The sequence below is a fragment of the Schistocerca gregaria genome, chromosome 6 (assembly GCF_023897955.1).
Source record: "Schistocerca gregaria isolate iqSchGreg1 chromosome 6, iqSchGreg1.2, whole genome shotgun sequence".
NCBI lineage: Eukaryota > Metazoa > Arthropoda > Insecta > Orthoptera > Acrididae > Schistocerca > Schistocerca gregaria.
In genome coordinates, this window is record NC_064925.1 from 229,142,100 (window position 1) to 229,155,520 (window position 13,421).

At 41.0% G+C, this 13,421-nt stretch overlaps 1 protein-coding gene across 2 annotated transcripts in view; it reads left to right on the forward strand.

The window, feature by feature from the left end:
- The window catches only part of LOC126278971 (ATP-binding cassette sub-family G member 1-like), a 294,595-nt gene that overhangs the window by 216,270 nt on the left and 64,904 nt on the right, over positions 1-13,421 (forward strand). For both annotated transcript variants that reach the window (XM_049979266.1, XM_049979265.1), the window contains exon 6: positions 10,724-10,838. In XM_049979266.1, the coding sequence (XP_049835223.1) occupies positions 10,724-10,838 (115 nt within the window). The remainder of the gene's footprint in view (positions 1-10,723; positions 10,839-13,421) is intronic.

Consider the following 13,421-nt stretch of genomic DNA (forward strand, 5'->3'; position numbering starts at 1 on the left):
CGCTAATAGAAAGCACAGAAGCTGAAATCGTTATAGCTATATAAAGGTGGATAAAGCCTGATATAAGTTCTGTAGAATCTTTTACGAAGTCTCGGACGGTGTTCAGGAAAGATAGATTAGGCAGAATTGGTGGTGGAGTGTTTGTGTCTGTCAGTAGGGGTTTATCTTGAAGTGAAGTTGAAGTGGATACTCTGTGCCAATTGGTGTGGGTGGAGGTTATAGTTAACAGCCGAACTAAGTTAATAATTGGCTCCTTCTACCGACTCCCAGACTCCGATGATATAGTTCGTGAACAGTCCAGAGAAAACTTGAGTCTCATAACAAATAAATACCCCACTCATACGGTTATAGTTGGTGGGTACTTCAACCTTCCCTCGATATGTTGGCAAAAATACTTGTTCAAAATCGGTGGTAGGCAGAAAACATCTTCCGAGATTGTCCTAAATGCTTTCTCCGAAAATTATTTCGAGCAGTTAGTCCGCGAACCCACGCGATTTGTAAATGGTTGCGAAAACACACTTGACCTCTTAGCCACAAACACTCCAGAGCTAATAGAGAGCATCATGACTGATACAGGGATTAGTGATCACAAGGTCGTTGTACGTAGATAGGCTCAATACCGTTTCTTCCAAATCCACCAGAAGCAAACGCAAAATAATTTTATTTAAAAAAGCGGATAAAGTGTCACTAGAAGCCTTCCTAAGAGACAATCTCCATTCCTTCCGAACTGACTATGCAAATGTAGACGAGATGTGGCTCAAATTCAAAGATATAGTAGCAACAGCAATTGAGAGATTCATACCTCATAAATTGGTACGAGATGGAGCTGATCCCCCATGGTACACAAAACAGGTCCTAACGCTATTGCAGAGACAACGGAAAAAGCATGCGATGTTCAGAATAACGCGAAATCCCGAAGATTGACTAAAATTTACAGACGCGCGAAATTTGGCTCGGACTTCAATGCGAGATGCCTTTAATAGGTTCCACAACGAAACATTGTCTCGAAATTTGGTAGAAAATCTGAAGAAATTCTCGTCGTATGTAAAGTACACAAGCGGCAAGACGCAGTCAATACCTTCGCTTCGCAGTGCAGATGGTACTGTTACCGACGACTTGTACCGCTAAAGCGGAGTTATTGAATAGTTTTCCGAAATTCCTTCACCAGGGAGATGAACGGAATAATCCAGAATTTGAAACACGAGCAGCTGCTAGCATGAGTTTCTTAAAAGCAGATACCTTAGGGGTTGCGAAACAACTCAAATCGCTTGATACGGGCAAGTCTTCAGGTCCAGATTGTATACCGATTAGGTTCCTTTCAGATTACGCTGATACAATAGCTCCCTACTTAGCAATCATACACAATCGCTCGCTCACCGATAGATCTGTACCTAAAGACTGGGAAATTGCGCAGATCGCACCAGTGTTTAAGAAGGGTAGTAAGAGTAATCCATCGAACTACAGACCTATATCATTGACGTCGGTTTGCAGTAGGGTTTCGGAGCATATATTGTATTCAAACATTATGAATCACCTCGAAGGGAACGATCTATTGATACGTAATCAGCATGGTTTCAGAAAACATCGTTCTTGTGCAACGTAGGTAGCTCCTTATTTGCACGAAGTAATGGCCGCTATAGACCGGGGATCTCAAGTTGATTCCGTATTTCTAGATTTCTGGAAAGCTTTTGACACCGTTCCTCACTAGCGACTTCTAATTAAGCTGTGGGCCTATGGGGTATCGTCTCAGTTGTGCGACTGGATTCGTGATTTCCTGTCAGGAAGGCCACAGTTCGTAGTAATAGACAGCAAATCATCAAGGAAAATTGAAGTGATATCAGGTGTTCCCAAGGAAAGCGTCCTGGGACCTCTGCTGTTTCTGATCTATATAAATGACCTGGGTGACAATCTGAGCAGTTCTCTTAGGTTGTTCGCAGGATGATGCTGTAATTTACCATCTAGTAAGGTCATCCGAAGACCAGTATGAGTTGCAAAACGATTTAGAAAAGATTGCTGTATGGTGTGGCAGGTGGCAGTTGACACTAAAAAACGAAAAGTGTGAGGTGATCCACATGAGTCCAAAAGAAATCCGTTGGAATTCGTTTACTCGATAAACAGTACAATTATCAAGGCTGTCAATTCAACTAAGTACCTGGGTGTTAAAATTACGAACAACTTCAGTTGGAAAGACCACATAGATAATATTGTGGGGAAGGCGAGCCAAAGGTTGCGTTTCATTGGCAAGACACAGGACGCAGGAAGATGCAACAAGTCGACTAAAGAGACAGCTTACACTACACTCGTTCGTCCCCTGTTAGAATATTGCTGCGCGGTGTGAGATCCTTACCACGTGGGATTGACGGAGGACATCGAAAGGGTGATAAAAAGGACAGCTCGTTTTGTATTATCACGTGATAGGGGGAGACAGTATGGCAGATATGATACGCGAGTTGGGGTGGAAGTCATCAAAGCAAAGACGTTTTTCGTCGCGCGAGATCTATTTACGAAATTTCAGTCACCAGCTTTCTCTTCCGAATGCGAAAATATTTTGTAGAGCCCAACCTACATAGGTAGGAATGACCATCAAAATAAAATAAGAAAAATCAGAGCTCGAACAGAAAGGTTTAGGTGTTCGTTTTTCCCGCGCGCTGTTCGGAAGTGGTATTGTAGAGAGATAATATGATTGTGGTTCGATGAACCCTCTGCCAAACACTTAAATGTGAATTGCAGAGTAATCATATAGATGTAGATATAGATGTGTCCCATACACCCTCCTACCATCATATACTCCAGTCTGGTCACAAACATCATCTATCATCTGTCCTATCAAAGGCAGCCTACATATGAAGCCAGTCATGTGATGTAGTTGCTTGGCTCCAACCACTGTGCTGCTTCCTACATGGGCATGACAACCAACAAGCAGTCTGTCCACATGAATGGGCACTGACAAACTATGGCCAAGGAACAGTTGGACCACCCTGTTGCTGAACACATCACTCAACACAATTTCTTCATTTCAGGGACTGCTTCACAGCCTGTGGTATATTGATCCTTCCCATCAACACCACCTTTTCTGAATTGCATAGGTGGGAACTCTCCCTGTAATACATCCTAAGTTCCTGTAGCCCTTCTGGCCTCAAACTTCGTTAGTCAATGTCCTCAGCCATCTAACCCCTTCCCTGTTCCTATTCCAGCACTATACAGCCCTCTATTCCACGAATGTATCCATTGTTTTTACGTCTCTCTCCTTTCCCGCTGTCAACCCTCTTGCCGCTGACAACTGTCTAACCTCCCGACTTCACCTAGCTGCCATATCCTCTCTCCACCTTGTCCCTACATGCTCTTCAGCAGCACTTTACCATCCCCCACCCCTAACCTGCCATGGCTCCCCGTCCCTACCACAGCCTACTCCTTACTCCCACCCAGTTGCCTCTCCCATAATGCACTGCTGCTGCTCGTAGTCTGGATTCAGCCACTTGTGACTATGGTCATGTGTGTGTGTGTGTGTGTGTGTGTGTGTGTGTGTGTGTGTGTGTGTGTGTGTGTGTGTGTGTGTGTGTGTGTGTGTGTGTGTGTGTTTGTGTTTTTTGTCTGTCTTTGGCAAAGGCCTTGTTGGCCAAAAGCTTATTTTGTGTCGGTCTTTTTGTTGTGTCTATCTGCGACTCAGCGTCTCTGCAGTATGGTGAATAGCAACTACCCTTTTCATAATATTGTTACTTTTGATCCTGGATTTTCTACTGTTAAACATAAATTACAGAAGCTTTCACGTCACATCTATGTATGTGTAATGAAGCTGGTATCCGAAACACCATTTTTGGAACATACGTTGTACACAATTTGATGTTGGTTTTTTTAACGTACCTAATAGAAATATCTAGAAGTTCAATGTTATTCTAATTACATGTTTTACTTATTTTTAGTTTATGTTTGGAACTTTTTTACATTTTCAATTATTTTTTAGTTTACTTTTTCATGTACATTTCACTTATTACCGTAATACATTCTTAGAAAGCCTATTAAAAATGTTTCAAGAACTCACTTTAAATGATTACTATAGAAATTTACTACAACCGCTACATATCGCTCACATAGGGATCCTGAGGATAAGATTAGATTAATTACTGCACGCACAGATGCATTCAAACAATCAGTCTTCCCACGCTCCATGTGTGAATGGAACAGGAAGAAACGCTAATAGCCGGTACAATGGGACACGCCCTCTGCCATCCGCTTCATGGTTGTTTGCATAGTATAGGTGTAGATTTAGATTCATTACTCACACTTTTCCAAAAATCCTTATAGGTGTAGATTTAGATGCATTACTCACGCTTTTCCAAAATTCCTAGTATCAAGGAAGGTGGCTTGATGGGTTGAGTATGACCAGGTGAAGCAAATGTGGGAGAAGGTGTTCATTTTATGGAGGAATGTGGATAGGGTGCCCTCACCCACAATCCAGATCATGAAGATATCATTGAATCTGAACCAAGTGAAGAGCTTAGGATTCTGGGTGTTTAGGACGAATTCCTCTAGACGGCCTATGAGTAGGTTGTCATAGGATGGTGCCATGTGTATGCCCATATCTGTACCCCAGATTTGTTTGTGGGTAATGCCTTCAAAGGAGAAGTAATACATATATACAAGTAACACATACATGCCATACGGGCTAGCTACCCATAATACATGTCTCACTGTTACAGACCATAATTATCTTCCCAACCTTGTCCAAAAAGAAATCTCCCATGCTTTATCTTTTCAATAGCCCATCAACTTCCCTATCCAAGTGCTCTCATACGTGTTTACAAAAAATCAATTGTCATGCTGTACTACCAGAAACTCTAATCCTAAGATCATGAAATATACTTCACTTATCTGGATTACAGTTTCTATGCACTGTGTAAAATGCTCCATCCCAAGCTGAAAATTTACTGTAGCTGAGCCCATGGATTCCTCATCACTGTTTACAACCCCACATAAATTATTGTGTGGAGGGTTCAGTTCCCACTGACCTACAGTGTGTCCAATGAAAACTTTTGATTTCTTCTTTTCACTAATCCCACAATACATCATTTTGCCTCTTCATCCCTATTTTTTGCACCAAAATTTAACAGGTGCTTATTTGTTTCTTGCTTCTCTTTACCATTCCTAAAATGTGTTGGTGGTGCCCAGTCAGACCACTTCTGCTACACTCAGTTTGGTGACATTGCCTCTGCACATGACCTGCCCTCCCACACCTATGACACCAAATGTTTACAGAAAAATTCTTCTCTTATTCCACATTCCTGTTGCTACATCAATTCCTTCAAAATCTGAGGCTATTTTGACCACAGAGTATGAATCCTTTGGTGTGCTTGGTCTCACCCTTCTTCACACACCAAACACCATGCTCCTTAAAAGTGCATCCAATGTCCCCTGTACTGCTTACTAGAATATGACTGTTTGCCTTGTCACTCTTCCCTAATTCATATGTCATCACTTTCACTTTATGAAATATGTCTGTCAGACTGTTACTGAAAAATCTCACACTGTTTGACTTCTTCTTCCTTTGTAGCAGGCCTTACTTCAGCTTGTCAAATATCTGCACACGTCATAACCATCCCTTGGCTTTTCCCACCAAAAGTAACTTTGTCACCTGCAGCAACTGACTCCATGACCATCCACCACTCCTGGCTGTTCATTGCAGGTCATCCAAAAAACACATTACATCATCAGTTGCCTTTCCAGGGAAAGGTGTGACCAGGGTGGCAATGGTTGGATCCAGTAAAGAAATAAATTGTTTGGGTAATTCTAACTTTTCATCCTTAACTTCTTATGGATAGTAAGGAACCAGCACAATTGGTGTGGTAACTGGGGGTTACCACAGACCACTAATCTCATTGGAGCACCTGTATGCTGTTGTCACCACAGCACACCTACCTCAGTGCATGAGATGGGACTTAGAGCCCAGGCGGGCTATGTCAGTTTCTTCACAGGTGTCTCAGTTGGAGGGCTCCTCACTGTGAAAAGCTCCCAGTTGACCAGCACAGAGAAAGAGGGCAAGAAGTAGCCCTCATGTTGATGGGACTACCATGGGCAGACACCCACAGGATGGATGCCATGGCCAGGGACATCTATGCGGAATGAACTCTCTTAATTTGATCTGGCAAATGTCTTCGATGGAGGTGGTGCTGGCATATTTTGATGGTCCTGCATCTGCTGTATCTGTATGTCTGGGTCCAGGTTCTGCTGAACCAGTGGTGGGTTGCAAATGAGAGCAAATTATGGTGAAGGAGTCACAACCACATATGTTGGCACATACAGGGTGTATGCCTCTGGTGACATAGGAGAGGAACGAGGTCCAGTAAAAGGAAGAGTGGATGAATTTGGAAGAGGAGATGTAGAGGTGGAGGCGGAAGGAAGGAGGAGAATGGGGTTATGTGGTTAGGATTGGACCCCATGGGGGAGAGGTGGGGGATGGAGCTGGTTGCGTTGCTGCATTGCCATTCTGTCAGCCATCTGTAGCAAGTAGACATGTTGACTGCGGTGGCTGCAGATGAATGCTGGATCCAACACACACTGACCAAAGCCTAAGGCTTGGACCAGTGTCCCATGAACATATGTGTTGCTGGATGGAACCTGTAAGGCCTCTGTGTGGGGAACAGGAGATTTCGTTCTGTCTTTTGACGGTGGCCATGCAAGATCTCTGCCGGGCTCTCCTCATCAATAGGTGTAGACTTGTAGGACTCAAAAAACATGTGGGTGCTGCATCTGCCAAGGTATCACCAATATACTTCTTCATCTGTGTCTTAAGCTTGCTGATGAGGATTTCTGCCTCTTCAATTATGTGAAGGTGGAATAGGGATGCACGAACATGCTGTATACCATGGTGAGCACAGAAATCACGAAAAATCTACAGGAACAACCATTATGGAGCGGTGTTTTCTGTAGACAACAAAAGTCCAGCATTGATGACAATGAGTCTGTCATAACAAAACATAACTGTGGATGGGATGTGACCCACTGTAGGGTGAGTTTCCTCAGAGAGGTAGAAAAGAAAACACTTCATCTTGATCAAAAGTAGGGAAAAGTATGGTCAGGACTCATCAACAAATGTGATAGAGCATTGGTATTCAAATTTTTTTCTGTGGGTCAGAAACCAATCCCATTGTATCTACTCAGAAACAGGGTTATCATTGCAGTCTGTCCTGTCTTGACTGCAAAATGTGCCACAGGACTAGAAAGAGACACTTATGGCTTCTGGTAAGTTATCAACTGAAACATAACACCATATAGGAACACATGAAATTTTCTTAATAGCTTAGATACTGGTGAGAGCCCTCTTCTCAATTGGAGAATAATTCTTCCGTGCATTGTTCAGGATCTTTGATGCAAACATGGTGAGCTGTTCAGTAATATCTATGCAACATTGAGACAGTATGGCCCCCATGCCATACCCTGATATGTCTGTCACAAGTTGGAGCCCCGGCTTATAGATCGCCAAAAAGGGGGGAAATCTAAACATCTTGCAATTTCTAGAATTACTGATCACAGGCAGGGTCCATACAAATGTTGCACCTTTCTCCAGCAGCTGATTTAGGGGGTAGATGGAGTGTCTAGGAAATGTGTTTCTAGGAAACGTGTTTTACAATCAAAAAAATCCTATTAATGAATTTTATTGCAAAAGAAAAAAAATCAATACTTAACTTTTGCAATTAAAAGATGTGTCACAATCATAGGGTGACATACAAATTAATCTTCTTCAGTATAAAAAATTCAAAGTCTGTGCCATGTAAGAGATTAAAAGTGAAGTGAATGGAGTTAACGCAACTATACAAGAGCCTCTTATTGAAGCCACTATTAAACTGGGCCATCACCAGTCGGTTGCTGTGCTTATGTCCTTTTCACGTAGGGGCTGCTGCTGTTGTGATGTCATCCTGAAGGGAGGTCCAGTCAACATGTGACTGACTGATCCCTTCTCATAGATGTCCCTTTTTTCATTACCGACTGGCATGCTGGCACCTGAATTTACACTGTAACAGAAGGAAACCAAAGCCACCTGCAGAAGAAACATGTGGTACTATGCAGCCTTCCTTAAGAATGCTTAGAGTTTCTTCACATTAGATGAGAGCATGTGGCCCACAGTAGCTGCTATGTGGCAGTCTCAGTTGAATCTCCTCCAAAAAATAATGACTTGGGTACTTCAAAAAGACAGGGAAAGACTGTGACATCTTAAAGTTGCACTTATGACCTGTGTTTGTCAAGGTGTGAAAATAAAAGCCAAAGGTTTTGAAGATGGACCTCAGTAGTGGTACTGGTAATGATAAAGTCATTGAGGTAATTCATCCAACATTGAATTCATTGATGAATCTGTTCCAAGTAACAGTGAAAAATAGCAGGTTAACACATCAAATACCAAATAGTTCTATTGTTACAGGTTGTATGACATGTTCAGGACAAGATGATGAGATGAGTCATCATCAAGTGGTAGCTGTAAGTATACTGCTGACAAACTGAGTTTCAAAAAACATTGTCCATTCACCAGTTCTGTTATAAGTTTGTTCAGGTATCAAATGGAGTATGTGTCAGCCATAGACTAGGAATTCACTGTCACCTTGAAGGCACCACAAAGGAAGAGTTTTCCTAACACTTTCTTGATAATGATCAGAGGTGTAGACCTTTGACCAGATGAAACGGAGCTGTCTATCTGTCTAATTCTTCCTTTCCTTAAGTGCAAAGTGCTTGTGGGGTAGATAACATACAGGAAAAAATGAAGTCATACTATGGCTTGAGAGTAATGTGTCCAATACGCTCCATGGCTTACCTAAGCCGGCGAAAACAGGGAGAAAACTTCTTTACACAAAACATCCAATTCTTGATATAATAATTCTTGATATGATATAATAAAAGATCCAACACTAAATTAACATAGTTGGAGATTGTAAAGCCAAAATAGTGGGAAGCATCCAAACCAAAGTTCCTGTAAAATTGCTGTGCACAACTGAAACTGTGATTGGTCTAACCACTGCTTTGTGTGTCATTGTGACAATAAACTGGCCAAGAAGTGGTATCTGCTGTCTGTTGTCATTGACAAGATGACATGAAGCAGCAGACAATGTGGAAATTTTCTGCTGTGGCCATGTTTTTAGGGAACACAGCAGCCAAACCTGCTGCACTGCCGCAACCTCAACTTCCAAGGACATGCTAGAATGTAACTGTTTCTATCTGAACTGGCCAAGGCTATGTAGCCCATGAATCTGATGGCCAGTGACACAAGAAACTTCAAAATGTTGTGCCATCTTGAGTATTATTTCTAAACAGGGATTTACAAATTGCTGATGAAGTTCCTTACTGGAGGCTGCCCGTATAATAGCATCTCACACCATGGCATCCACATAAGGTTCCTGAGATCTGACAGTAACAAAATGGCACTTGCAACTTAACACATCCAGTTCCACCACCTAGGTGGGGTGGGATTGGTGAGGTTGCTTTCTGCACTGATAAAACTGCATGTGTTTGTAGTAAAAAGAATTCAGCAAACGTCACATTTTGTCAGATGATGAAGATGCAACATCCTGGAGGGAGGTAACTCCCTAGCAAGTGATACATCTGGAGGGAGACCCACAGCAGAAAAACAGCTCTAATGGAGTCAGTGCTATTACCCCAAAGGCTGTGAAGTGTTGACAAAGGCATTTTCTGTAAGAGTCTGTCTTCAGCTGCAGCACTGTAGGCAGGGAATGGTGGTGGGTAGGCGAGTAAGGCATGAGATCTCAATAACAGGCCCATCAACACCTTGCCCAGCAGGGCTGTATGCTCCCACTGCTGCATTTCTAAGCACTGTTAGGATTTCAGTTGCTGTTGTACTAAACTTTGAAAAATGACCTCCACAGCTGTGCCTGTTGACATTGCTGCAATTTGAATGAAAGCATGGTGCACACTGTGCTGCCTTACAATATATTTTTTCACAACCTGCTTTGATCAATGATCATCTTCACAACAGAAAAAAGTTGTGACTTTTCCACTGTGAATATTATCAGTGATCAAAACCAGTTTAGAATAAATATATTATAAACAGCAGAGTGTGCACCATGCATTTCTTTAAGTATATCGTCGATGTTGACAATTAGCAGAAAAAAGTTTTTGAGTATTGCATGAATTGCATGAAGAACAAGCCTTACTTACCACCCTCTCTACTGTAACTCACAAAATAGGGAACATCAATAAACAGACAATCAACTTAAATATATACATCACAATTGCAACTAATACAGAGTATGTGAGCATAGCTACACTGATGCAAGGAAACAATCCAAGATCTAAGAGTAAAGTATAGTAATCAGTACACAGAAAATTACAAAATGAGGAAGAGTGCGCTCCAGATTGGGGTTAGGTAGCCAAATCATAGTTGTCTCCGCACTATGGCAGTAGGTAAAGGCTCTGCACATTGCCCATGGGGCACAGCTGTCTGCAGCATCTGGTGGTGCCACCTCCTGAGCTTTGCTGCCATGTATTGGCACAATTGGTGAAGCAAATAGAGGTTACCAAACACGTTGTAGATTATCACTTGAAGTTAGTATTAGTTTTTATGTGCAAGGTGACAGATTTCTTACCTGTTGAGCTTACAAAGTATAATCATAGTCACAAATGCACAAATTATGTATGAAGCACAAGAAATTTGTTAAATTTAGAGTGGCTACCTGAAAGGAAACTGAGGAATAACCCAGAGTCACTGTATATTTTCCATTTGCAGGTGTACTTAATGACTAGAGGGCGCTGTGCATACCAAGGGACGGCACTGCAACTTGTTCCATTTTTGGCCTCACTTGAATTTCACTGCCCAACAACGTACAATCCTGCCGACTATGGTAAGCACCACACTCCAATTTTCTGTTCAAAGACTGCTAATAATACTACATACTGCACAAGGAACAACCTTGTAACAAGCATTGTGGAGAATTCATTAGCTCAGATCCTCAGTAATGAAAGGAAAGGTATTTTGCCTGCAGTCAGCCTTTTATAACTGATACTTAATAAATCAAATTTCTATTTAAACAAGTAAGTGATAAATTTATTGGTTCCAGTAAATTAATAAGCACAGTCCTATAGCACTTGAATTAATGTAGGAAATATTTTAGTAAATGTGATTTATTTTGAATTGCTAGGAAACTGGTTTCTTGCCCTAAACTTATTTCTTTAAAGAGGAAAGGAATAAGTTAAATACCCATGCAATACATTAACATTTATAACTTGTAGCAGTGGTGCGTAGTTGTCTGTGATATAGTTCATACTTAGACTAGATTACAAGCAGTTCAGTGTGATAAATAAGAAAAATAAATAAGCAGATATGTATTCTTCACAAACTGTAGTACATAAATAGTTAGGTACTTCATTTGCAGCATGCAATGTTTAAAAAATATTGTCAAAAAGAACTCATTTAAATGCTTAAAATGGTCAATGATACCTATTACATCCTGATGACTTCACAACGTATCATTCACACATTTTGTTACACTTCACCCTCTAAAGTCACTTTCACCCTCCTTGTATATTTCAATAACATATTTTAAAATATAAAGTGCATTGGCATCATGGGCAATTCTAGACATTGGTCAAAGGAGGGGTGTTTGGGGGAATGGAATATCGCTTAACAAAAGGAGAGTTTGGGTCCTCCTCTGACAAATTGGTAAAATTTCTTGTTGCTTAGAGTAGGTTTTGGCAATTGTTTTGAACTTCAGGGTAAAAAATGTGTTTTAAAAAAATCATAGACACCTGAATGAGATTTTCACTCTGCAGCAGAGTGCGTGCTGATATGAAACTTCCTGGCAGATTAAAACTGTGTGCCGGACCGAGACTCAAACTTGCAAGGTTCGCAGGAGAGCTTCTGTAAAGTTTGGAAGGTAGGAGACAAGGTACTGGCAGAAGTAAAGCTGTGAGGATGGGGCATGAGTCATGCTTTGGTAGAGCACTTACTTGCCCATGAAAGGCAAAGGTCCCAAGTTTGAGTCTTGGTCCGGCACACAGTTTTAATCTGCCAATAAGACACCTATTTGAAGTTATATTATATTTATTGGTTTAGGTAGTAAGCTATTTTCTACTCATATTCTTTAGTTGAATGTGTTTGAAATACATTGTAACCTATATTACTACATAATTATTATAAAAAATGATTGAACCTGTCGGAGTAATATATTTACTGATTTCTGAAGTCATTTTATCCAGTGTAATAAGATATTCCATGAGTGTGAGAGGATTGGGGGGGGGGGGGGGGGGAGGAATCTATAGCCCCCATAGTCCCCCCCTTTCCCAATGCCCATGACTGGCATTTCCTGTTGAATAAATTTAATTATGACAACACTGTACAAGATAATGGCACTCTTCTGTGAAGGAGAATGGCCTTTTCTATGGACAGAATTCCTGACTCACATTATAGACTCAGGGTAGACATTGTAATCTATCTGTAAATTATATATATTTTGTTTTGTGTGTTAATTTAAATATTTCTGCATTGCGTTCTTTGAGACAAACATGGGGAACCACTTTGAATTAATCTAAAGAACTGTCATAATCTGTCTTACAGCCATACCCAACTTGGATAGTGAACCATGGTACTACTCAGTTCTTTAGAAAATCTAAATTACAGTCTCACCACAGTTATTTAAAGGAAATAGGAAGCCCAGGATCACTGGTGATGGACAAGCTTGTGATTTATATTAAAAATGAAGAAATTCCTCCAGCTGTATTTAAGGTGGAAGTTTTGTTTTGGCAACTAGTTTCAACGTCAAGTACATGGGCCGGAAGATGACGTTACAACATTGAAACTAGTTGCCAAAATAAAATTGACACCTTAAACACAGCTGGAGAAATTTCTTCATTTTTAATATAAATTATAATAAAACTGAACTGCCCACATAAAGGTCCACAGTGACACATGCTTATACTAAAAATGCAAGTGGGCCACCAAGGTCACAAAACCAACACACAGGAAAAATAACAAGTTGCACATTCATTAAGGATACAACAATGATTGACATAAGTATTAAATAAGAATCTCTAGTAATAACTCAACCAGTAAAATGACTTACAGAAATGCTAATATTAATAAAGTGGCCTCACTTAACTAATGGACATAATTACTCAGAATAATTCCCAAACTGCACTTAAATTTAGCGAACATCATTAAGGCCCCCAGCAATATTTGGAAGCAATAACGATGCAGCTGGCAGGCAATATGAGCGTTCACTTCCCACAGCTTGCGCACAGGCTGACTAGCAGGCGGTATATACTTATATATAGTCCGACCGGCCTCACAATGAGTGGTCCTGACAAGAATCTATAACCGCACTGATGCCAGGAAGTGAGCAGTCTTAACAAATGGCCTGCAGCACAAATAGATTGCAATGAAAACAAGGTCAAATCAGAGGCACACTGATATATATTATAAGCATGCC